Source organism: Armigeres subalbatus, chromosome 2, assembly GCF_024139115.2.
Source record: "Armigeres subalbatus isolate Guangzhou_Male chromosome 2, GZ_Asu_2, whole genome shotgun sequence".
Taxonomy (NCBI): domain Eukaryota; kingdom Metazoa; phylum Arthropoda; class Insecta; order Diptera; family Culicidae; genus Armigeres; species Armigeres subalbatus.
The window spans coordinates 12,437,167-12,464,052 of record NC_085140.1 but is presented as its reverse complement, the minus strand read 5'-3'; the positions used below and the strand labels follow the sequence as shown (position 1 = coordinate 12,464,052).

General features: G+C 40.0%; 1 protein-coding gene across 1 annotated transcript in view; it reads right to left on the bottom strand.

Moving 5' to 3' along the window:
* Positions 1-26,886, bottom strand: part of LOC134217770 (acid sphingomyelinase-like phosphodiesterase 3b) — a 352,324-nt gene that overhangs the window by 78,425 nt on the left and 247,013 nt on the right. The window contains exons 5-6 of the mRNA XM_062696588.1: positions 11,716-11,924; positions 10,099-10,535 (exon numbers count right to left, since the gene is read on the bottom strand). Of these exons, the coding sequence (XP_062552572.1) occupies positions 10,099-10,535; positions 11,716-11,924 (646 nt within the window). The remainder of the gene's footprint in view (positions 1-10,098; positions 10,536-11,715; positions 11,925-26,886) is intronic.

Below are 26,886 nucleotides of genomic sequence, written 5' to 3'. Positions count from 1 at the left end.
TGAAGAACACGTAAATATCATGCAATGATGCAAATTGCGATTCAAATCATGAGCAAATCTCTCGGTCATAATAAGGCAAAGACAAAGGTGCTGTTTGAACGAGATGGCGCCACAACATTTGAAGTAAAATGAATTTCCTTGTATGGACAAATCATTCGTTCTCATTAACTACGCATCGCATCAATATGAAACCTAGGTCAAAAAGCAACAAATAATTTTTAGATTTTTTGTTCCCACGACTTGTTTTACAGTTCTAAACAATAAAAGAGATTTCATTGTACCTCCATACTAAATTCTTGCTGTATACTTTCAATTTCTTCAAGACTGTTCTCCACCTCGTGTGTGTGGAAGGAACATTGAAAGCTTACGATATCGAACAGCAGATGTCACTAGTGTATATGCAATATTACATTGATACAAACACACAGCAACACCACCTGTCGCCTGATAATGGAAATATTGCAATTATACCGTCAGGTGTAGTGGCTGTTGTTAAAATATTTAGGAAGGGCCTCAAGCGGAATTTTTGTTAGAACGCAACTGACGATCTCCTATTGTGATGGGATTTGACTCACGCATGCGAGATTTTGAGATTTTACCAACACTGGTGACACTGCCAGATAGTGAGAGTTAGATCGTAATAACACACACACCCTCTTTTCCCGTCCGCAACGTTTACTACTCGCGCGCACCACAACCAAATTAATTGGGTTTTGGTACATGATTGACATTTTATGATTTCTAGTGATGCACGAAAAACAAGATATGCCTATGATTGGAATGTTTCTGAATAATAAATGTTGCAAACGGAAAAGAGAATGCTTCCCTAGGGCTTCTTCTATTGAAATATTTCATCAAATGCTTCAAAACCCAAATGTAGGCAATTCGGATCCAAGAAAGACATCATTACCTCTGAGGACTAAACTTGGGTTTTCATAGTAAATATTTTAAACAATTGTATCCAACAACTTTCATATCTTAAGATACGCTAGTTTTGTTCGAAACCAGTGACATAAGTAATCAAATGAATTTTCTAAAAATATTCATGCATGATGGCACTACAATCCTCAATGAACAAACGTAGTTACGTAGTTTACGTTGGGCGGTTGTGTCTTGTACATAACCCTTCTGATTTTTGTAGAATATAAAGGCGTTTTCCAATTTTACTAGTGAACCGCCTTAAAAACTTTCGTTCAGTCCTCCTGACAGAAAAACAAGCCAATTATACTGATTAATGGTAACCAGAGAAAGATACATTTAATCCATATCGCCATTTACATTATAAAATTCTTCTGAAAATCGACTGCTAGATACAACGATCTATTCTCCAAACACAGTAAATTATGCACCATATCCTAAATTACATTTTTTTAATCTTTCTTGAACCTTAAGATCCCCTTTGTTACACAAAAAAACTTTCGTCCCAAGAAGTTCCTTAAACCCAATCTATTCTTATTTAATCAACATCTAACAAATTAAGTACGCAAGAGATACAGTGCAAAGCGAGCCGGGACAATATGTTCTGCTTACAGTGCGAACTGTGCGCAAAAACTGCTACCTTCCTGTTTTTTCCCTCCTCAGGCTACAATCGGCAAGGACTAGTTCGCTACCCCGGGTACGGAGTGTGATGCGGGAGCGGCGTGTATCCGGAAAGGATATGGATTTAATGAATTTCAAAACTCCGTTCTTGGGCCTTTGTTCGGCTTTAAATACAGCATCATCAGTAGATACCAGTCAGTGCCGCGCTGCACCATTAGGCCACCCCCAGCCTCCGCCACCACCAATGCATTTCCCTTGGCGCCTTCCTAGAATCAAGATAATACCGCCTCTGCTATCCAGCTGACTGCGAGCGGTTTGTGAAAAGGAACAACCCATTCATACACACACAAGCTGGAGACTCCGCCATGGTATGCGGAAAATCCGGGGGCGAAGGGATACAAATGAGTGTTTCAGGCGGTGCCGATGGTGGCTCAATGGTGAGGATAGCTAGAAGAAAAACTTTTTCCTGTAAGACTTTTTTAATTAATTTTATTTTTCCCTTTACGCTTTCTTCTATCATTTCTGCTTTGCGTTTCCATTATATCGAGTTACACAGAAGGACTGTACTTTCAATCAAAACAGGATTTGGATAGTACGGATCTAGATAATATTATTTTATTATATGAATGCCAATTAGTTCTGCTGAATAGAATTAGTAAAAACTCACTTTGCGAAAGTCTTGAACATGCATTATTGAATTAGGATCCAATAGAATTCATATACTTTTGACATCATGCCAAATAATAATCAACCAAGTTCATTTTGAATCGTGAATGTTTAATTCATAGATAAAAAATGATAAAAAAAAGCAATTACCCTTGCCAGGGGGATTATCCAGAGTTTCTTTTTTGTTGGAGCTAAGGGAATAAGTTTGCTTATGGTGTCAAGCAGTTCGTTCCATAACAGCTTCGAACTCTGCCATTTCCAACGATGAATACTTCACTCTGGTAGAGGTTTGTGTAGGTCAACTATTGAGTTTAGTGGGAACTATATTTCAATAATTTAATATAAATTCATGTGGCTAGCACTGAGCTCAATACTATTATATGATTATGCTTTTCAAATAGTTAGGGGAATTTTACTTGTTTTGGACTTACACCTATGTTAGCGGGCGTTTCAACCCTATGTACAATCCTATCCCTCACGCAAACAGTTGTTATGCAACGTACACACCAGTCAAGCAGTTTGACGAACATTTACTCCACTCCCAAGAAAACGCTTCGGTTGCTGCTTTGTTTGAATGTGTGTGAAGTTGTTCGAACAACCATTTGACAGTTCGCGGCTCGGTTGTAAAAAATTAAAACGGTTTAATTTTAGTTTGAGTTGTCGGGGGTGGAGTCAAGGTTCCCCGAATACGTTTGAGCATTTGTAGTGAAGTTGCACAAAACCCCATATATTTTTTGATGGTTGGTGCTCAAGTTGGCGCTTCGGTCGTTCGTGTGTGATATTGTTGGTCGAATAAATTGTTGGTAAAATGGCCGCTGTTGGTAAAACTTGATGGATGTTTGAATAAACGAGAGATGGAGTCAATGTTGGTCAAACTGCTTGACCGTGTGTACGTTCCATTAAACTGTCATCACCGCACGCTGCCAACTTTAACTTCTTGTTCGGTGCACTACAACGAGAGACAGTCATTCTAGAAAAAAAGAAATAAGAAAGGTTGTGTTCAAGACACGACCGCCCGACGTAAACTACGCAAAAGCAAATAAATTTATTGCAGCGCTTCCTTCCGACGCACTCTTGTGATTTCGTTACTGACGCCAATTTTTTGTTCGTTGCCAAACGATTATGTTTTGTAATTTGGCGAAAATTCGTCTTGGATCAACTTTCTCCACCAAACCAAAAGAAGACAGCCAAAACGATTATTACGCTTTCATATTCAATACATTTTCTTGCAACCAGTTGCTGATGACCGCCGCTCGAACCGATTCTAAGGCTCGATGCCCACGTAGCGTCATTTCAACGCAGAGTGCACGTGGCGTCAAAAAGACGCTGGTGTGCACCGGGAAAAAGCGGTAACGCAGCGTCACCACGCCGATGCACACCAGCATTATTTTAACGCTGCGTGCACGTGGCGTTGAAAAACCGCTACGTGGGCATCGGCCCTAACGTTATTATATTTTCCTCAGTCACCATGCAAAAAAAATGGTGTTATTGCTAAGGGCCATGATTTGGTACAAAACACAATACCTTGGCGACGCCAGACAGTTCGTCGGACGCTGCAATAAATTTATTCACAGACGATGATTGAAAATTGTATGTTTTGGGCCATGAAAATAACGAAAAATGCGTCCGAAAGCTTTGTTTACAAAATACATTGGGAAGCTCCCGGAAAGCAGAAGATTTGCTTCCGGATGGGGCTGTTTCGTCGCTTTCTGACGGCGATCGATGATCTACAGAATTAACATGCTGTCCCCATGCTGGAGCCGTGCAATCTGTATGTTTTGGGCTACCCTCCTTAATTCGGCGTACAAAATTATGTCCCGTATTTTGTTCAACAGATTAAGACCGCTCAAAGAGTCCTTCGTCGGCGAATACCAAGCCGGTTTACGTGAGGGTCGACCAACGATGGATCAAATGTTTACCCTGAGACAAATCCTTGATAAATTCCAGGAGTACAATTTGCAGACACATCATCTGTTTGTCGAGGCGGAGTACGATTCAGTGAAACGGAATGAATTATGGCAAATTATGCTTGAACATGGTTTTCCGGCGAAACTGATACGGCTGATTTGTTTAACGTTGGACGAATCGAAATCAAGGAGGGTTGCGGATGAAATATCGACGTCATTTGTTACCTCAGATGGATTAAATCAGGGTGATGCACTCTCGAATCTGGTGGTGGTAGCGAAATGGTGCTGGATGGTGAAAAATTTTAAGTGGTAGAAGGATTTGTGTATCTTGGAACATTAGTGACGTGCGATAATGATATTACCCGCGAGCTGGAGAGGCGTATTGCAGCTGCAAATAGGGCTTATTACGGACTTTTTAACCAGTTTAAGTCCCGTAGTCTGCAAACGAAGACAAAAATCGCGCTGTATACTACTCTGATTCTTCCGGTGGCTTTACATGGCCATGGAACATGGACGTTAAAGGAGGCTGATCGCAGAGCTTTCGGAGTGTTTGTGCGTAAGGTGCTGCGGACAATACTCGGCGTAAACAGGAGAACGATGTCTGGCAGCGTCACATAAATCAAGAGTTGTACAAGGATAGTACCAGGGCTGGATATAATTAAGGTTATACAACACGGCAGGCTACGGTGGGTTGGACACGTTGTTCGTATGCCTGAAGAATATAAAGCGAAAATAATATTTAGTAGAGAACCCGGAAGAGGCTGCAGGCTTCGTGGAAGGCCGCGTACACGATGGGTTCTTGCAGTTGAAGAGGACCTGAGGGCACTCAATGTTCAGGGCGACTGGAAGCGATTAACCCAGGATCGAGTCCAGTGGAGAAGGATAATCCATTCGGCGTAACTTCATCGAAGAACTGTAGCCCAGCAAGTATCAAGTAAGTACAGACATCATACAGATTACAGACTTTTACAGACATTCAGTTTTTAAAAACTTTGGGCCATCAAACAGAATCCTGTTAATCTTTCCAATTGACCTTTCCCGTCAAAAATTTTATTCGGTTCTATTGTCTCAGTCGGTTCTATGGCATATTTGAGGTCAACTTTTCCTAAGAACCCATGTTTTTCGAAGCCACTAACTATTATTAACATCAGAAAACAAAAACCAAAAACGTGCTGCACGTGTGAACCGGTCTGAAAAAATCACCCGATGTTCGTTCAAAATCGGGCAAATATTAGGCCAATCTTGAAAAACGAAATTCGGGTGAGACGCCAGCTCCCAGTTAATAACTGTGGAAGTGCTTAACGAACATTAAGCTTCTTCTTCTTATTGTCATTACATCCCCACACTGGGACAGAGCCGCCTCACAGCTTAGTGTTCATTAAGCACTTCCACAGTTATTAACTGCGAGGTTTCTGAGCAAAGTTACCATTTTTGCATTCGTATATCATGAGGCTAACACGATAATACTTTTATACCAGGGTAGTCGAGACAATTTCCAATCCGAAAATTGCCTAGACCGGCACCGGGAATCGAACCCAGCCATCATCAGCATGGTCTTGCTTTGTAGCCGCGCGTCTTACCGCACGGCTAAGGAGGGCCTAAAGGGCCTAAACGGCTTCTAAACAGTATAAATAATTAGTTTTCTGTGCAGTGAGCCGGGAACCAGGTCTATAGGCCCAAGTAGTGATTTACCCTATGTTGCTCTTCGTATTTTACATGATATGTATTCCCACTTAATAATTATTAAATAATAAATAAAATCACCCTGATTTTTTGCGGCATCTATACCGATTTCAAGGGTAGATGCCACATCACATCAAGTTGTTGCAACCATTTTTGTCTGACTTGTGATGTTCGGGTTGTTTCCAAACATAAAACACAAGGTTTTTAGAGTATTCAGATAATGAAATAAACATGTAGATCCGAAAGAATTTTCTCAGAACCTTTTTCTTTATTAAAAATAGCGTTAGACATTTTACGGCCTCCGACGTAAATAAAGGTGTTCCGTCATTCACTTTTTTGACTGATAAGCATGAGCAGTTACTACTTACGTTTTTGTTTTCGCTTCAAAAGACATCTTCTCACATACATTTGCGCCAATAAATCAAGTCTGTTATAACAGATCTCTAAAGTGTGGCATCTCACCCGGATTTACCCTGCAGAATTATGTGAACTTCCGAACGTAATCCTTCTGAGTTTACTAACGGAATCCCTTCGATTTTCTGAACGAAATTCTTTTGGGCTTTCGAAAGGAATCACTCTGGGCTTCCCAAAAGCAATCCTTTGGGACTTCCAAACGGAATTCTGATGAGATTCTGAACAAAATCATTCTAGAATTCCGAACGGAATACTATTGGTCCTCCGAACGGAATCTTTTTACTTTCGAAAGAAATACTTTCGGACATTCGATTAAAGCGTTCTGGGCTTCTTAACGGAATCTTTTTCTGCTTCTGGACAAGTGATTTCTGATTGGAACACTTCTAGGATTTCTTACCGAAGCTCTAGCAGGATTTTGTTAGGAAGCGCAAAAGGAATCGATTCAAAAACCCAGAAGAGTTCTTTCCGAAAGCCGAAAATAACTCCGTTAAGAAAACCAAAAATCTCGGATGTAAGCCCAAAACAAGGCCTTTTTCTGGGTTCCCGAACAAAATTATTTGGGATTCTGGAAGGAACTACATTATCTTTTCGAACAAAATTCTTTTGAGCTTCCAAAACAGATTTTTTTGGAATTCCAAACGAAAACTTGTTGGGCCTCTGAACAAAATTATTTTGGACTTTGGTTTCAAACGAATTCCTTTTAAAACGTTGAAAGGAATAGGGTAAGACGGTATAATGCGCCCCACCTGGCCAAAACGCCCCCCTTTGATTTCTAGAAAACTATAACTAATTGAGGGTCAAAATCAGTTGGTACCTATAAGTATTTGTAAACCCATCATACTATGTGAATGTGGAAGTATTTTTGTATTAAACAATGAAAATAATAGCAAAATACAAAAAGTTGCAGTTTTGATGTAACTTTTCATGTTTGTTAGCTCAACATTCTGGAGCGACTCTGGCATACTGTCCACAAAACTTGCACTGGAACACTCAGTTGGGCAACAAAATAACTTTTCTCAGTGGTTAATATGATGTAAAATTACTAAAATTCTTCAAAATGTAACGATTTTCGAAAACATGTTTCACTGGCCAAAACGCCCCAGTGTAGGCAGGACGATATGCCCTTACCAACTGGACACAAGCGCAGCGAGCCTGCAGCAGTTGCTTCCAAATTGTATGGAAAATAATTAAATGTAAATTGCACCTGCTCAAATGGACCTATGTTGGTTTTTTAATGTCAAGCGCATAAGGATTTGTAACCTTTTTATTATGGGATTGATAAAATACTAATGAAGGGCTATGAAACGTCTTTGGCTAAGGTGGGGCGTATTGCCCAGGCACTTGTTGAAATCAATTTTTTCGCGACTTTTCAAAAAAGCTTTATTACGTGTTATCTGTAATATTTTTATATGACTACTCACGGGCAATGCATTTGCGACTTCCTTGACTACCAAATAACGCAAAGTTTGCATAAATTGCGTTGAAAAGTTAAAAGTTATCAAGGAGTTGCCTTAGGGGGGGCATATTATACCGTCTTACCCTACTTCTGGTATTTTGATTGGAGCCATTTGGGCTTCAGAATGCATTTTGTTTTGGGATTCTGTAAAAGGGATATCCCTTTGGGATTCCGGAGTCTAAAAAGACTGCGTTCGGAAGCCAAAAGGATTTTTTTTCAAAAGCACAAAAAGAGTTCCGTTCGGAAGTCCAAAAAAGTTCGAAAGACCAAATGTTCTTCGTTTGTAAACACAAAAGATGTCCGTTCCGTTCCTTGCTTTTCCAAACGGATTTATGCCTTCTGTGTCTATCCTCCGAACTGAACTCGACTGAACTTGACTTCTCAACGGATTTCCGATTCGAAAATTGCGTAAATATTATCAATTTATGCTAATGCAACAACATACATATTGATAAGAACATTATTGAGAGTTTTGTAGTGGAATATCTTCACTTGACAACACAAGATAGTAATTAATTCCACCACTTGATACACAGAAGACAGAAAAAAAATCCGTGTTTGAAACTACTATTTTGTAGACTACACACTTAATTTTCATTTCTGCAGCTCGGCAAAAATCCACACAGCCGTGCACCAGCTAAACAAAAAACTGATATTTCAGCAAAAATTACGTTTGTTAGCTGATTTTCGGCAAAATATTTGCTGATTTTCAGCTATTTTGACAGAAATCTCGGAATGGGCACGGCTGTGCGAATCTCGGTAAAAGTTCAACATTTCGCTGAGATCCCGGTAAAAAAAATGTGTACGCTCTGTTTTTAAAACTACCATGAAATTTCAGTAAATTTTACCATGGTTTCAGAAAAATTCACCACTGTTTCAGTTCATGTGACAACATTCCGCATGGGCCACAGTTGATTTTTACTGCGCGCATGGTAAAATCAAACGGGTTTGTTTTCTGCTGAAAATTGTCGGTGCATATTCTTAAAATAACCCTCTCGGAATGGTAGTTTCGACTGCAATATTTTTTTTGCGTGTAGTAATTTTAGAGTAACTTCCAAAATAAGTATGTAGACCTCAACAGCAACTTTACTTGTCTTTAGTATCTCGTACTTGACTCGACTAAGTCCTACACCGACTTTTTGATTATTGAAGCCTCGATGTTCTACAGTGACCGGCATAATAAAAAGCCCACTAGCCGTTTTTCATACAAAATGGTCAACTTTGGAGATCTAGATCTCGATTGCGTGTGAACCAATTTTGCTGAAAATTTAACCAGAGCTCAGATATAACTTGAATTATACCACACCTAGGTTTCGAGCATATTGATTCATAGGGTAAAAAATTATTGCGGTAATACCAAAATGGCTTTTTGGCAAAAATTTATTTATTAAATATCTTGGATTCTATAGTTTGTAGACTAATGACTTATTCGGTAAAAACGCGTATTTTCACAATACAAACAAGTTTGCAGAATATACTTGTACACTAAGAGTTGTTTTTTTAAAAAACCTTTTTTTTTTCAAAAAAATCGTTTTGGTATTACCGCGATAATTTTTTACCCTATGAATCAATATGGTCGAAACATAGGTGTGGTAAAATTCAAGTTATATCTGAGCTCTAGTTAAATTTTCAGCAAAATTGGTTCACACGCAATCGATATCTAGATCTCCAAAGTTGACCATTTTGTATGAAAAACGGCAAGTGGGCTTTTTAATATGCAGGTCACTGTACATTGTCAAAAGTGCATGATTTTTAAATAATTTTCTAAATTCTGTTCCTTCTAAACTCCATATAGACAAATACAGACATTTTGCTGATATTGATACAGACTTAAAATTGTATCTGGCATCCCTGCTACTGAGTCGTCGTCATTAGTTTGTTCACAGCCTATTTATAGCTAGCGTAAAAAGCTGGGTAGATGCATACTGGGAAATAGTTGAACAATAAGTAATTCATGCGTAGATCAGAAAACAAATTTTGTTATCCGACAAATCACATCTAGTTCGATGATCGTCGTTCGAACGCTAGCGAATTAAGTAGTAGTCTTTATTTAGTAGTACACTGCGCGTTTTTAGTTCGGATGGTCGAAGGAGTGTTCGAGTTCCAGCTGATTATGTCGGTTATTTGATTATCCCATACGCCAATAAGTCGCTTGAACAGCATTTGTTTAAAATTCCTCGAATTCCTCGATTTGTTTAAAAAAAAGTCGATAACAAAACACTGAAGAAGTTTCCAAGTAGGAAACGAAATACGTATCTGTTTGTTGATACATAAAAAGTGAATAGTGGAAGTAAATGGAATAATAATATTCTTTTAACCTTAAAATTCCTGTTTCGTTTGCTAGTTGGAAATGTAATACCCGGGTCATCTTAGCTGGGTCATGATCATATTTGGATCAAATATGCAACCATCAAATCCCATATCGATACTCACAAATTTCTTACTATCCTTAGACTGCGCGAGTACGCTCTCGAGCCACGTCCACTGCTTCTCCGACTCGTGGCTGCTTGATCCCGATAATGCACTGGCGTGACCACCACTACTGCTACTACCACTACTACCGTCCGCTATACTACTGCTGCCGCCGCTATTTCTCCTATCACTGTACACTGGGTAGCCATGGGGGCTCCCCACGGCCATACCGCCGGGACCGCTGTAGTCCCGGTGGTAGTGCTTGCCGAGGTTTATGTGGTGGTCCCGGTCGTACCCGTAGCCACCGATGCCGCCGGCGTAATGAATCGACCCGTCCGGCCGCTGCTTCACCGCTGACGAGTGCGACTGCGAGTACTTCGGATCGTGCCGCATGAAGTTTGTGTTTAAAGCTATTATCCGCAGATTACTACGCTTCTGTTCGATTGAGTAGTAACCACCTGGAAGGAAAGGAGAAGAATGCGATATGAAACTCTGCTAAGATGTACAGCCATTAAATGCATATTTGCCCCCGAATCTTGATTGGTTCCATATATAGAATTGTACGAAAATCGAACATCCGCTTCTTGGGCATGTAAGTATGTTACAAAGTAGCTCCATAAACATAAATATGCTACACATTTTTTGAATGATTACATTCCTATTTATACAAAGTATCGGAGCCATCAAATATCAATAACAGCTAGTAAGAAACTCAAGTGCAGTAAAATATTCCATCATACCTCAATGCTTCTTGCTCTACTGAGTATTCATCCAGTTGTTCAAACGCACAGCTTGATCAAAGATACTTCTCTGTGCCGAAACTATTTCTAAGCACTAGAAAATAAACTTTCATCGCATTCCCAACATTTCTCATAAATGCCATCGATCAACCCCTGGCTCGGTTACGGGCAGCGGAGGGACCATAAGAAATGTATCTCCAACTGCTTCAAAACGATTGCTCACCTGGGACAGGCAACAATCATCCACTTGAATCGAAGCACAGAAAAGCACAATAATACAATTATGCAAATTGTGTTTACTTGTACTTTCTTGCTTTCCTGATGCCGCCTCTCGTCGACCGGCAATGGCACTTTCTCTGCGCAATGCTGCCTTCTCCGGTTATCCTCACCACTGGGGTCCTATGATTCCTCACGATTGGTCCTCGCTATGCTGCGGAGAAACTCGAGTGCCTCCATCCATCGTCCCAGAGGGCATAAACAACTTCCTCAATCAAATATTCACCTGGCTCTAATCTTTCATTCTGCCTCGATTAAGGGTATGCGTTTTCTCGCATCTATTCAATTTAATTAGCTTATGAAGGGAAAATGATTGCCTTCAAAGAAACATCGGTCAAATGCTGCCTAACGAATACTGCAATTTATCACTATGGAAATTTAAAAGGGCATTGATGTGCTATGTCATCGCATACCCCTAAATTCGATGACGTCAGTCGCCGTACCGTTGCTCTTTACTTTTCACCTTGACTGTTTGAGCAAACTTCTCGCCGCATCCGTCCATCTGAACCGTCTGTCTGTTGGTCTGTCAGTTAACGGCCACCCGTCCCACACCGACGCGTCCGGTCCGCCCAAAAGCGAAAAGCACTTATAGTTCCCCCAGCAGCAGCACGAGATGTCTTACCTTTCTCAAAGGTCTGCAGAGCCTCCGACGGCAACCAGTGCCGCCACAGTTCGCCGAGTTGGCCAAAGTTCAGGGTGCCGTCGTCGTGGCCAACGACCGGGAAGACGAACTGCGACGGGAAGGTGCGGCTCAGCAGCTCGGTGATGTTCCGCAGTAGTTCCATCCGTGCGGCCTCGTGAAGCCGCTTGGCGCCGTGTGATAGGCCATCGCTGGAAGAAAAACGAAACGGAGGAAAACCGAAATGTAGCGTATCTTGAACGTAAGGTCGTCGCCGTCATCATCGGGGTAAAAGTCTCCGGGACGAGATTGAGAAAATTAGGTTTTTGCGCAAGAAACGAAATGAAATTGATTGTTTGGTGGGTGGTGTTGGTAGGGAGAAGGCGCTCAGGATGGGAATTCCAAGAATGCCAAATGTTATCAACCGACAAAAAGTCGAAAATAAGAGGAATGCTCGCCGGAAATTGTCAACCTACCACTGGCGGCTGGTTGATGGGGATATCTGAAATGGCACAGTGAGAAATAAATGATGTTGGGATGGTTCGCCAGAGGAAAATTGTCCTTCCAAGAATATGTAGTGTTGGATTGGAAGATTAGCAATTGGCTGATTTACGTACTCTAATTTTCAAAAGGAATGCTGCAGTAATTTTTCGGATATTTGGGATATTGATGACTTTTATTAAAAATATGCTGCTTACTCTTGATGAGTAATCGAGTTGCTCGAGTAGCCAAATCAAAACCAAAATAACTTCAAAGTGATGTTTTCCTTCTAATTCACTTTTCAAAGGTCACATCACTTCACAACATCGAGCGTTTTTGAGATTATGTAGAATTCCATGAATCTTACATAATTAATGGGTGACTTTACGGAAAACCATTTGGTAAAAACGACTCATTCCATGAAAAGTTCAACTGTCGCGTCGTGTGCTCAGCCTAATTACAACTCAATTAATTCAACGACCATTAAAAGGGAAAGGAGATCAAAACTGTTGAAATTGGAATCACTTACGGTATTTCGTGGAAATTATTTCTATAACAAATGTCTACACAGAAATTTATCTGACAGTTCCAAGCTCCAAGAGTTTTTTTTAACAAGTATTTCTGACAAAGAGTTTAATAACACAGTATGAAATATAACAGAATCGGAATTTTTCAACTACAAAAAGTGCTTTGATAATGTAAAATGCATGAACAGTACACGTTATTTCTTGTCGTAAAGGTTTACAAGAACCTTGAAATATGGAATTGGATTTTTTCGAAATAAGCAACATATGGTGAAGATTATTTTTTAGATTGAAAGTTGTTTGCAGTATTATTTACAATCAGAAAGGGCGACTAAAATTAAAGAAATTTTTCATGGTAATAAAATCGGGTCAAAAACTTGATGATATCGGAGGTAGACAAAAGTTGGTCGTGACAAAAACGGCTCAACACTGTAAAAATTTTTGCAGTAATAGGGAACTGCACGGAAACATTTCTTTCTCTTTCGTTCTTCATAAAGTTTGACGTTTACTGGCCTTGTTGTTTTCTAATTTCTTTGCAGCGAGAAAGAGACGAAGCAGTCCGTGCAGTGCCCTATTGGAAAATTGAGCAAATTTATAACAGTTATTATTCAGTGTTTCCAGATATATCTGAATCTTTTCCTTCAATAAAAGAAAAATCTATTTGAAATTTACTGCAAATATATTCATTGCTGTCTGAATCTTATTATGCAACTTTTGGAAAAATCCGTTTTGAAATTGATGATGATGATGATGATGATGATACTACCATCTATTGTAGCAAGGCACCTGCCGATAGCAGTGGCCATATCTGAGAAACGATTTGATCATGATTATACTACTGTTTGTATTTCATCAAACTCCTGTATGAAGGGCCAAAAATGGGTGGGGTGGTTCCATAAGCAGAGACACTTATGCAAATCCACGGGATGAATAGAGAATCTCCTTCCAGAAGAAAGTTCGTACATACAATAATATAATCTAGCCCTCGTTTCCCAGATTGACCCAATAGATGGGGAGAAGAGCCCGCCCTTTATCCACGAGATGTTGACAATAGGAAGTTGGCGATTCCACTCTTCCTATCCAAATCGCTTCAATCGGGTGCCCTGATGTTTTTTTTTTTATAATCATATAGTTTCAAATAGATGCAATGTAAATTGATAATATGCAATGGAATTTTCTCACCAAAAAATCGAAATCTTTTTTCATCACCAGCATGTTTTGAAACCAATTGTTGCTTGGAGATGGAAATCCGTCCGTCGAAGAATATTCTGGTTAAAATCAGGGAAACGAACCCATTTCCTTTGATTAGTTGGTTGAACAACATAATTTTTGAATTCTGAAAAGATGATATGAGAAGATGGAAGGCAGTATCAAACATAATAACATGAGTGTTTTTGTTTAAAATCAAATGTATATATACAGGTATACCTCGATTATATGGACTTTTTCGATGCAAAAAAGTCCATATAATCGAATTTTCCATATAATCGAAGCAAATTTTTTTTTCTCGAAATTTATGTTACACGATGAAATAAGTCTTAAAAGTTGAAAGAAAATATCCATATATTGCCTTACAGTCTAATCCGCATGTTTGGTCTCATTTTATGACAACTCAGTAGATTATGATTTTCTATAAGAAGGTAACCTTTGAAAAATCCGTATTGAAATTTACTGCAAAAAATCGTCATGAATCCTGTATATAAAACAAACGGGATAGCTAATACTATTTATTCAGGAATATTTTAATCGTCACTTTCAAGTAAATAAATATTAGTCTCGATAACAATAATTTTGCTCTAAAACTCTATTTCTCAATTCAAATTCTTTTTTATCAGAAATATTAATTCGATTCCAACCAATCCAACCAATGAAAACATGATTTTTATTGCAATAATTAGCATCAATCAACCAGTCTCTTTAATTTATAGTTTGTACCAACTTCGCCATAATGATAATATGTGGAATTGTGCTTTAGAAATAGTTCCAATAAAGTTCATGCGATCAGTATCATCATTCACCCAATTCTCAAACCACACCCCTTACAGATACACATTTCACCCGCTAGTTACATTATCAGCATGGTAATAATTAGAATCAAATGAAAAATACAGCTGGCTCGAGTTTCTGGAATTTTCATTATTTGAAATAATATTTTTCAAGCACTGGGAAAACCGAATCAGATCTAGGGCTATTGAGACAAGTAGGGCAAGAACGAGGCGAAGCTTGGCTGCATGCCTTTCTGCTTGTCGTTATGTTTCGTCAAAGCAAAACATTCTCAGGAAATAAAATCGTCCTGGGAACAGTACTGTCCGTTTTCAGTTTAGCTTTCTCCAAGAAAGAAAATGCTTAGAAGTGAAACAAAGAAATTCAACACAAATTGAAAGTATCTTTAACATTCTGAATGATTAGAAATTAGGCAATCTTTATAGTTTTTTTTTTATATATTTTTCTATGTAGAAATAAATGTAAACCTTGAAATTGTATTCATGTTGTGCATGTTTCCAAAACTTGAATCCCTGAATCAAGAATTTTTCCTGAAATTTTTCTGTACTTTTCCTTATTAATCGAAAAACCCAGGCTTGAAAGCTTCCGACTATGGCACACTAAACTTCCATTCATGGACAGGAATCCAAGCTGTGCAAAGGACTTCGAATGAGATAATAGTTATGTGTCCAATGAAAGCAACAAGTTCTAACGTTTATGATGTCATACAGATAGCGCCGTAGCGTGCAGTTGGCCGGGTTGGCCCCCGCCAAAGGGCGCCTGCCTTTAAGGGGGCGCCGAAATCAAGAATCACCGTACGAGAAATAGAATAAGTTGTATTAGTTAGGTGCCGAAAAATTAGAAATCGACTTCAAGATTTAATAAAAATAAAAAATAAAGTCCAAAAATCTATAGGAGAGATATTTTGAGTAATGTAGAGCAAAACAATTTATTTCTTTATTTCCACACCAACATTTCATCTGAAGTTTGAAGTTTTAACTTCTATTCTGGTTTCTCGCAGACTTCCGGAAGCGGTTACTAGGGGCCAGTTTGGTAGAACTAATTCAAAATTAACTTCTTCAAATTGTTATTTGAGTGTAATACCTGCACTGCGTAATTGGATGGGTTCCATTTTGCCACTATCACCCTCAGGAACCGTAATGTAATGCAGTAGTGAAGACAATTTCCTTTCAATTTAAATTATTTGAAATAACTCAGCTTTCTCAGTAAATTTCTTCAGGGGCTACAACCCAACGATCCATATCCAACGATCAGCCGGTTAACTTAATTCTAAAGAACCATTTTGCTCTAATAACTAATACCAGGTAAAAGTGGTAATGGCGGTCAAGATTTTTTTTATGTACAGGTTATATGACTTCGTCAGTAGATGGGAATAACCAGCGCGGGGGGGAAACATAAATTTTCAGTGCAAAACGTAAATAAACGAGCATAAATTCCATACAAAAATCCAAGATGGCTGAGTTGGGGATTTTGACAAGTCGGATAACCTGTACATAAAAAAATCTTGATGGCGGTATAGGTTTTGTGTAGATTCAAGATTATTACTGTTGTCTTTATTATAGAGGCTTGCAGCAAACCAGAAACTTGTACTAGCACAGTGGTGGAAAAACAAAGCAAAACCATTGAATATTATATAATAGAACTTATATAATAGACTTCTTCATTGGAATCTATAAGAGTTGAAAAGCTTAAAAATATTTGTGTTTCGTCCAGGGTGGGACGACCCTACGTTGTGTTGAATTTCTCCAGGATCCAGACGACGAAATAAATAACAACTGCTTGATGACTTCAACTGATGATTTTATTGCCTCCGAGAGGCAGCGTGCCAGCTCGGAGGTTACGATAACGAAACTGTACTTTACATGGAGCGTGGAGTCGCCTTTTATAGGCGACTCTTAATACGGCTAAACAATTATTATTATATATTACAATTATTGGTGTGCACAAACATTCAAATTTTAAATCTTATTGGACTTACAGCGCGCCAACTGCTACGCACATAACGCGAGCAATTGGCGCGAGAACAGAGAACAACGAAAAATACACATGAATAGCAGCTCACACGCTGCACTGTTGGGCTTCAACAGCAGCTACGACGGTGAGCGCAGTTCGTGATCGAACATACTGCCCCCCAAAACGAATGTTTTTCAATTCCTTTTTGCGGTCGGCTGGGGCTGCTGTTGTCGATCGTTTTATTGCTACTTAGCTCCTGATAGTGTGATCAGTTTTGTGCACACGAAATGGGTTGAATAGGTTGATGCAGGGCGGGTGCCGGAATGTTGATTGATCCTCAGGTAACATTTTAGCGCTTCGGTGAATTGAATTTGACGGAGAAGGTTCGATGTGGTGAACGGTGATGATGACTTACGGAACAGTAGAATTAGTTGATTCGAGTGGTGATACGGCGACTACGGCCAACGGAATTGGACGATGTGGTCCACGAAAATGGCGCTACGGCCGGAAAGGTTGACGCGGATGGTCCAAAATGGCGCTACGGCCGGAAGGTTGACGCTGACGGTCCAAAGGGCTCTACGGCCGGAAGGTGACGCGGATGGTCCAAAATGGCACTACGGCCGGAAGGTTGACGCTGACGGTCCAAAGGGCTCTACGGCCGGAAGGTGACGCGGATGGTCCAAAATGGCGCTACGGCCGGAAGGTGACGCGGGTGGTCCAAAGGGCGCTACGGCCGGAGATGACGCGGATGGTCCAAAATGGCGCTACGGCCGGAAGGTGACGCTGACGGTCCAAATGGCGCTACGGCCGGGAAGGTTGACGCTGCGGTCCGCAAATAGCCCTGTGGCTGACATGGTGACAGTATCGTGATGGCTTTCTCTCCGTCGAATCGAAGTGCGCACTGGCGGGAAGGCATCAGTCCGATTCGATCGCTGCGAGTCCAAACTGCAAAGCGATGGTTGAACTGATCGGTTGATGCTTTCTGTCCGACGGGTTGTAGTCCAGCAGCGGTTGCTTCTAGTCGTCCAGAAATCCTCCATGTACCATCCTGGTCACGGCACCAATGTTTCGTCCAGGGTGGGACGACCCTACGTTGTGTTAACTTTCTCCAGACGACGAATAAATAACAACTGCTTGATGACTTCAACTGATGATTTTATTACCTCCGAGAGGCAGCGTGCCAGCTCGGAGGTTACGATAACGAAACTGTACTTTACATGGAGCGTGGAGTCGCCTTTTATAGGCGACTCTTAATACAGCTAAACAATTATTATTATATATTAAAATTATTGGGGACGTGTGCACAAACATTCAAATTTTAAATCTTATTGGACTTACAGCGCGCCAACTGCTACGCACATAACGCGAGCAATTGGCGCGAGAACAGAGAACAATGAAAAATACACATGAAAAGCAGCTCACACGCTGCACTGTTGGGCTTCAACAGCAGCTACGACGGTGAGCGCAGTTCGTGATCGAACAATTTGTTTTGTAGAATTGTTCGTTGTTGGTTGGCATGATTGGAGACGAGTGTCCTTAGTGTTCAATACGGATTTTTCCTAAAAATTAATCAGACATTGATCCAGAGTTGTATTTTTTCCTGGTCCTGCTGCTTCTGATAGCGACTTCGACCATCAACCAACTCGCTTTAGAATTATATTTTATTGATTCAACAATTTAGAGAGTCCAGTACTGTAAAACCTCTTTTTACACTCCCTCCTTTCACGCTCCCTCTTTTTGCGCCCCTCTTTCAACGATCAAAATTCCAAATAACGCTCTCTTTTTACGCTCCAAATTCGAAATAACGCTCCCTCTTTTTACGCCCTATAGGAGCGAAAATAAGTTTCAAGCATTTATATGAGGCAAATTTGGATTAGTTTCAGAGGTTGTTTTAGATGATCTAAGTACTGCGGATGTTCTAGAAACAGAACTTAAGCTTACATGCGAAGTGGTATTACCTGTTGTCATGGGTTGTAGGTAGTCTACGAACTCCATACATTCAAGGTCTGTTGGTCAACCTACGTAATAGAGGCAGTTATTGGAGAATAAACAAGTTGTGTGACCCCTTCTTGGTACATGTTTGTATTCCAAGTAGTTTTTGTTGTTGTCGTGGGCTCCAGGTAGTCTACGAACTCCATACAGTCAAGGTCTGTTGATCAACCTCCGTAATGGAGGCAGTTATTGGAGAATAAACAAGTTGTGTGACCCCTTCTTGGTATATGTTTGTATTCCAAGTAGTTCTTGATGTTGTAACTGATGCCAGGAAATCTACGAACTCTATAGATTCAAGGCCTGTGGATCAACCTCCGTAATGGAGGCAGTCATTGAAAAATAAAAGAGTTGTGTGACCCCTAGTTAGTATATGTTTGTATTTCGAGAAGTTCTTGTTTTTGTAGTTGGCTCCAGGTAGTCTACGAACTCCATAGAGTCAAGGTCTGTGGATCAACTTCCAGAATGGAGGCAGCTATAGGAGAATAAACAAGTTGTGTGACCCCTTCTGGATATATGTTTGAATTTCTTGTAGTTCTTGTTGTTGTCATTGGTGCCAGATAGTCGACGAACTCCATAGAGTCAAGGTAGAAGGTAGCTAAAGCCGGAAGGGTACGATGGGCAGGACATGTTGCAAGAATGCCGGACAGCAACCCTGCAAAGATGGTGTTCGCTTCCGATCCGGCAGGTACGAGACGGCGTGGAGCGCAGCGAGCGAGATGGGCAGACCAGGTGCAGAACGACTTGGCGAGCGTGGGGCGAATCCGAGGATGGAGAGATGCGGCCTCGAACCGTGTATGGTGGCGTCAAATTGTTGATTCAGTGTTATCTGTTTAGATGTTAACTAAATAAATGAATGAATCCATAGAGTCAAGGCCAGTGGATCAATCTCAGTAATGGAGGCAGTTATTGAACAATAAACAAGTTGTGTGACCCTTAGTTAGTACATGTTTGTATTCCGAGTAGTTTTTGTTGTAGTCGTGGGCTCCAGGTAGTCTACGAACTTCATAGAGTCAAGGTCTGTAGATCAACCTCCGTAATGGAAGCAGTTATTGAAGAATAAACGAGTTGTGTGACCCCTTCTTGGTATATGTTTGTATTTCAAGTAGTTCTTGTTGCATGTTCTTGAGCATGAACCTATGCAATGGACGTATTCTATTCTATGTACCACAAAGGGGTTGTACCACTTTTGAAACAAGCCGAAGGATCTCTGGTTTTGTGTGTAGATCTTAAGACATATTTCAGAGTTTTCTTGGATAACCATGAACCTATGCAATGGGCGCATTCTATTCTATGTGTCTCAAAGGGGTGGTACCACCAGGGATGGAATGCTCCTCAGAGCAAATCAGGAGAAGAAAAAAAATGCTCACTGCTCTCGACACACGAATCTTTGCTCTTCTCTTTTGTACTTTTGCGTTTCTCTCTTTTTCGGGTTGCTCCGAAATATATTCATTTCTCAATGATAACTAAATGGTTTGGCTCAATGAGGTGAGGAAAAAGTTGCTCATTGAGTATCTTTGAGCCTCTTTTCTCGAAGGACGGAATTGGTGGTGGCGAATAAATTTATGATAATTAGTTGGCTAATCTAAAGGGTAGCCAGTAGGTAATTGTATTTATCGTGTTTGTTTAGAAAACAATTCAATCACTGTCATAATGCGGGTTAAGGACTGCTTCATTTTATTTTTACACGTTGAAGACATTCTCTTGAAACAGCTTAGTATATTTTAATCAAAATTGAAGCAGTCGACCAAATCTTGTATTTATCGGTCAAAATGGTTTACACTGGGGTTATGCGGTTTAATAAGACCGATATGCAAGATTTCCTCAACAATCGATTCGGCTTGGGCTCCGCTGTGTATTCAAAAAGTTTGCAAATCTGGTGGGGGAGCTGGAAAACTGTCTGAATACAATATTATGGCCAGTTGGGAGAAAACCCAATGCGATCGCACATAAAATGATCTAGAGTGCGGCGCTGCAATGAACACAACAATTGACAGGAATGCAAAATAATACAACCCCGAGCAAGCTCGGGTACGTTCAACTAGTCTCTATATACAAAAATGAGTTTGCATTTCCTTTGAGGCAATATAAATCACGAACGAGTGGACCAATTTACAAGATTCTCTCAGTAATCGATTCGTCTTGGGATCAACTGTATTTGTACATACTAATAGTTGATCAACTTGCTGGGGAAAGTTGGGAAGTTGTCTAAATGCAACGGATTAATAAGTTCTGAAGAAAGCCATCAAACTCGGAACTGAAATCGATCTAGAGTGCGACGCCTCAATCAACTAAATGATTGACAGATCAAAAATAAAACCCGAGAGAGATCGGACAGTTCGTCTAGTATAAGATAATTTCGTCAATAATCTCTTTGCACTTCAAATTGTAATTGCTAACCAGATAAATGTTAAATTGCCTACATCAAGCTGCCTGTTGCTTAGAAGCAGTAAATAATTAATGTAAAGATAGAATGGTGTTCATTTCTACCCGTTCATGGATGCTATATACGGTCCCTATTCTTATGCTGGTCTCATAAAAGTACGAATGTGTAAGACTGTTGTGCGGGTAGCGATGGTATGACAGAAGTGTGCTTTCATTTAACTGTACGTTCAGTTGGAAAGACCAACAAAAATGATGCTCCTCAAAGAGGCTCATTGAGACGAACGGTTTCTCTCAAAGAGAGCCGCTCCTCATTTTTCCCACAACGAAGAGCATCTTTTTTGTATGTTTTGATCTTATCCGTGAAATGTTGTTGCTCACTTTTGATGAACTTTTTTTTGCTCATTGAGCTCATTGTGCGAGCAAATGCCAAGCCTGGGTACCACTTTTTAGACAAGCCGAAAGATTTCTGGTTACATATTTAGATCTGAAAGCATCTTCTTCTTCTTCTTATTGGCATAACATCCCCACACTGAGACAAAGCCACCTCGTAGCTTAGTGTTCATTAAGCACTTTCACAGTTATTAACTGCGAGGTTTCTAAGCCTAGTTACCATTTTGCATTCGTTTGCATTACGCGTGTAGATCTCAAGGCCTATTCCAAAGTTTTCTTTCGTGACTATGAACCTATGCAATGGATGCATTCTATTCTATGTGCCACAAAGGGGTTGTACCACTTTTGAAACAAGCCGACGCGTTACGCGTTACGCGTGTAGATCTTAAGGCCTATTTCAGGGTTTTCTTGGATGACCATGAACATATGCAATGGACGAATTCTATTCTATGTACCACAAAGGGGTTGTACCACCTTTTACACAAGACGAAAGATATCTGGTTACGCGTGTAGATCTTAAGGCCTTTTTCATATTTTCTTGGATCACCGTGAACCTATTCAATGGACGCATTCTATTCTATGTACCACAAAGGGGTTGTACCACTTTTGAAACAAGCCGAAAGAGCTTCGGTTACGCGTGTAGATCTTAAGGCCTTTTCCAGAGTTTTCTTGGATGACCATGAACATATGCAATGGTTGCATTCTATCCAATGTTTCACAAAACACAGGTCCAAGCTCCAGGAGGTTCTCGAAAAACTTTAAAGCCTTGAAAATGATGATGAACGTCTTACTGTGCGTCATGAACCCAAGCAACCAAAAGTTCCTTTAAGAGTACGTTTTTCGCTTAAGCAGCGCGGAGAAGCTGATTAAGCGGAAAACGTACTCCTCAAGGAACTTTTGGTTACTTGGGAAGGGTCTTTACCATTTATGACTTCTTGATTTCTTGCGGTACCAAGAACATCTTAAGGCCTCGGCACTCAAACAATGGGACGACCATGATAACGAAAACAATTTGGACGACCCTAATACCGAAATAGGTAAAAGACACATCTTAAGACTAAAAGTGCGTTAAATATCAAACTTTGCTTACCTAAAAGATTGCAAACTTTTTTTACGCTACAAATTCCAAATAGCGCTCCCTCCTTTTACGCTCAAAATTCCAAATAACGCTCCCTCTTTTTACACCCTAAATTCGAAATAACGCTCCCCCTTTTTACGCTCTGATTCAATTTACGCTTCCCCGTTTTGGGCGCAAAAGGAGGTTTTGCAGTAGTGCCTCCAATTTACAAACAGACTCACTCCATTATTGAATTTTTGCTAATTCGAATAGGTCCGATGTCTTTCGGTCACCAACCAACCCACTCAAGAGTTAGATTTTTCTTGATGCGACTAGGTTAAGTAGCGTCTCCGTTAAGTAGCGTAGCCAATACTTGAAAGCATCCTGTAAAACGACGGTTTCTATATTCCGTCATTTTTCTTTAAAGGTCCAGTAGCGTCTCCGATCATCGATGAACCCCCCTTCTTAAATATCTTGGCTGTGCATATGTATGCATATGCATATGCACGGCACATGTTTCGAAATGGACAAATTGATATGAAATTTTCGGAAAAAAAATCCACGTGTCGTGGAGGGACTCGAACCCTCAACCTCCTACTCTCTAGATAGGCGTGATAACCCCTACACAACAAGACCACTTGAAGGTCACGTTTGCGGAAAAGCCATCAGAATCCGAGTACCAACCTCCACCGCGGTTGGCTCTCTTTTTTGCAAATTGAATATCTTTCGGATGCTTGATTTGTCCAATCTTCACATGTGCTTTAATGTTGTATATCCACAGTCAAGCGAGTGCACATTGTTTATTAAACGAGAGGATCGCATTATATGCCCCCAACAACGGGTTGGGCGGATTTGTATAGAGTGCGAATATATTCATCCGTATTGAGTAATCCTGGGTACAACTCAGACTGAAATCGTTCACATTAATACAATGTTTACGGTAATCGGATGTTAACAATAAAGTGGTTAATTTTTGTTTGCCTTGTAGATTGGTAGGTGTTGGCAATCAAGTTTCTCACGACTACTAATCTTAAGTTGATGATTTTTGTGGTACAACTATTTACAAAGAGATTGGAGTGCCACCGCAAGTCACCTTAACCGACCCAACTAGGTTTAGCATTGGGTGGGTTCACCAAAAATACATTATCCTTTTGATTTGCGTAAGTTTATTCTATCTTTTGGAAATTTATTAAAATTTTAAGAGTTTTATGGATATTTGGTAATCCATACTGCTTTGACCATATACCTACATAGAGTACAGAGGGCTTTCAGAAATAATTGAAGAATTATTTATAAAGTGCATCGCGATATTTTTTTTTATTTTGACCCCCTCACTCTTCTCAAATCTCTCAGTATGACTCTGCTAAGATTCTATTTTGCGAATAGTCCAACAATACTACGAAATTTCCAACATTCTTAGGAGGATTTCCAAATGTAATTAATTATCCAAATGTAAAATATTGTACACTATTGTACCTTAGTAGAAAAGGGGCGCCCAATGAATGTTTCGCCAAGGGCGCCTGGACTCCACGCTACGCCTCTGCATAGAGAATTTCTAGACCAACAGTTGATAAGGACATAACAGCCAACATTTATTCTTTCTTGTTCTTTTTCTATGTATGTGGTCAAGGAATCGAAAAGAATACTTTTTATTACGCCCCTTTCAATTGTTGGTCTAGATTTAAGTCAAATGGTCGACCTTCAGCAGTTGACATTCACTGTCTTATTCTTGTCGCGTTTAATTCAGGTGTAAGAGCACAGATCTCAATTAATTCAAGTCGCCTGCATGTATACATTCGACCCAGAGCCGTAGCGTGCACTGCCTTACAAAAGTGCGTAAATTTAACATTAGGAGATTATTTTGAATCTAATCTAACACAACAACAAGTAAGATTTGAAGGTTTGGTGGTTTAAAGATGCTTTAAATATCATTCAATTCTCCGAAGAGTACAAGACCCTTGAAACTAACAGTTCATATGGATTGCAGCAAATTCTTCTGAAATATTTTTCTATATGGTGATACTTTTTTGAGTTTTTGACAAATTATGTATAGAGCCTTCCAGGGCCGTGTTGCATGTTCATCAAAAAATTTGAAGGTTTTTTTAAGGTCCACTCACTGCCATGCCTAGCTGGGCCAATAAAATCCAAAATGAAATGCGCCGGTCGATGATCGAAATCGATATCGGACCTATTGGGACAAGGAAAAATAAAGTTCCTCTCTGGGGTGAGATGGTCGATGGTCAGAGCTGCTATCGGATTTAATTGAATCATAGATATTCTGGAGTGGGTTAGTTAATGGCCGAAATCACCTTTGGACTAGAGTGTTGTTTAATCTGAAACATTTCCTTTATTTTTTCATTTAAAATGAATGTGAATAACGAACATTCAATAAGTGAATTAGAAGATATCAAAAGAATCTCCTGGTAAGGTAGATGTTTTATGACAAGATTACACCGGGTCAAGTTGAAACGATTTTTTCAAAGTTGAATTTTGAAATGCTGTAAAAATATCACCCTTTAATAAATTTTGAATCCGCTTTTAGATCAGTCGAATTTTCATTGGAAGTGTACAGGAATGTTTAACTTGTCGTTTAGAAGCAGTTACAAATATGTTGTGAATGTCAGTGTCCGTCCATATAAGATCGTGAAGCCCTTGTGAATGCTTCACCATTCAAATAAATTTAACGCAAATGTTCAAGGGCCTCCAAATTGTCCGGAAGATGGTTTCAATTGATCTGCCAAGCGTATCTATATAAGTCCATATAGTTCTTGCGAATGCCTTAGCATTCAAATAAGTTTAACGCAGATGTTCTAGGGTCTTCAAATTGAGAGCAATTGGTCTACCAGGAAATCCACGCCGTGCTTCAAAAAGATAGTAACCCAACGTGTCCATATAAGTCCTTACAGCTCTTGTGAATGCTTAATCATTCAAATAAGCTCAACGCAGATGATCTAAGGTCTCCAAATTGTCCGAGAGTTGAGTTCAATTGGTCTACCAGGTCAACTACGCCTGGTATCAAACTGATAGCAACCCAGCGTGTCAGCGTGCAAGGACTTTAGGGACTCGCTGGGTTGCTGTCAGTTCAATGCCAGGCGTAGTTGACCAAATATATCAAATGAGTTCAACTCCCGGACAACTGGACCCTAGAACACCGGCGTTGTATTTATTTGAATCCATTCACATGAGCTCTAGGGACTTATATGGATAAGCTGGGTTGCTATCGGTTTGATACCAGGCGTAGTTGACCTGGTAGACCAGTTGAACTCAACTCCCGGACAATTTGGAGACCTTAGAACATCTGCGTTGGAATTATTTGACTGGTGAAGCATTCGCAAGAGCTCTAGGAACTTAGATGGACATGTTGGATTACTTTAGGTTCAAATAAAATTTTCATTTATTTAGAGCTACTTCAACACAATCTTCCAGATGTATTGGAGGCCTTATTAAAGTTTTTGTTACATTATTTGCACAAATCTCAAAAAATCTAGCTGAAACCTTTGTAGGGGTATGTAGCAGGACCATCATCACCATCAGAGGACCTCCCAGAGAATTCCTTGAAGAGCTCCCAGAGAAATTCTCGGAGGAGCTTCTGGAGGAATTTCTGTATAATTCCCAGAGGAAATTCGGAAGAATTTTCAGAGAGCCCCCGTAGGAACTGCCGATAGAACTACCGGAATAATTCTCGGAGGAAATCCTGGAAGAATTCTTGGAGGATCTGCCGGTTGAACTCCTGGAAGAATTCCCGGAGGAACTCCCGGAGGAATTTTCGAAGAAACTCCTGCAGGATGTCCAGTGGAAATCTTGAAGTTTCCAGCGGAATTCTTTATGGATTTCTTTGAGAATTAATCTAGGAACTCCTCCAAAATTTCCATTGTTGATTTTATTTTCTGTATAATTTCTGTATAAATTTTCGGTGGAATTCCTGGAAAAATTCTTTGAAATTTTAACAAGAAATAATTCGAAACTTTCACGGAGAAAAATATGGAATTTACACAGGAAGCTGGAAGATTTTTCGCGAAATTCTCAGGAATGTTTATTGGCAATTCTGCGGAATTTCCCCGGATTATTCTTAGGAATTCCACGATGCAGTTTTTCAGATTTTTTTATGAGAAACAGCACGAAAGAATTATCTGAAGAATTCCCTGCAGAACTTATAAAAGAGTTCGTGGAGGATTTCTTGGAGTAAATAATGGTGGAGTTTTCGGTCAATTCCCGGCGAAATTGATGGTGGAATTCCTGAAGACATTGCCGAAGAAATTGCTGGAGACATTCCTGGAGAATCCGGGCGTGAATGCATCACGTTTATTGGCATTACGTTTTAGTACAAAACGCGGACTTCAATGCTGACGCGCAACGCGCTGTTGAGATTCAGTCTTTACTGTTGGTTGTGGA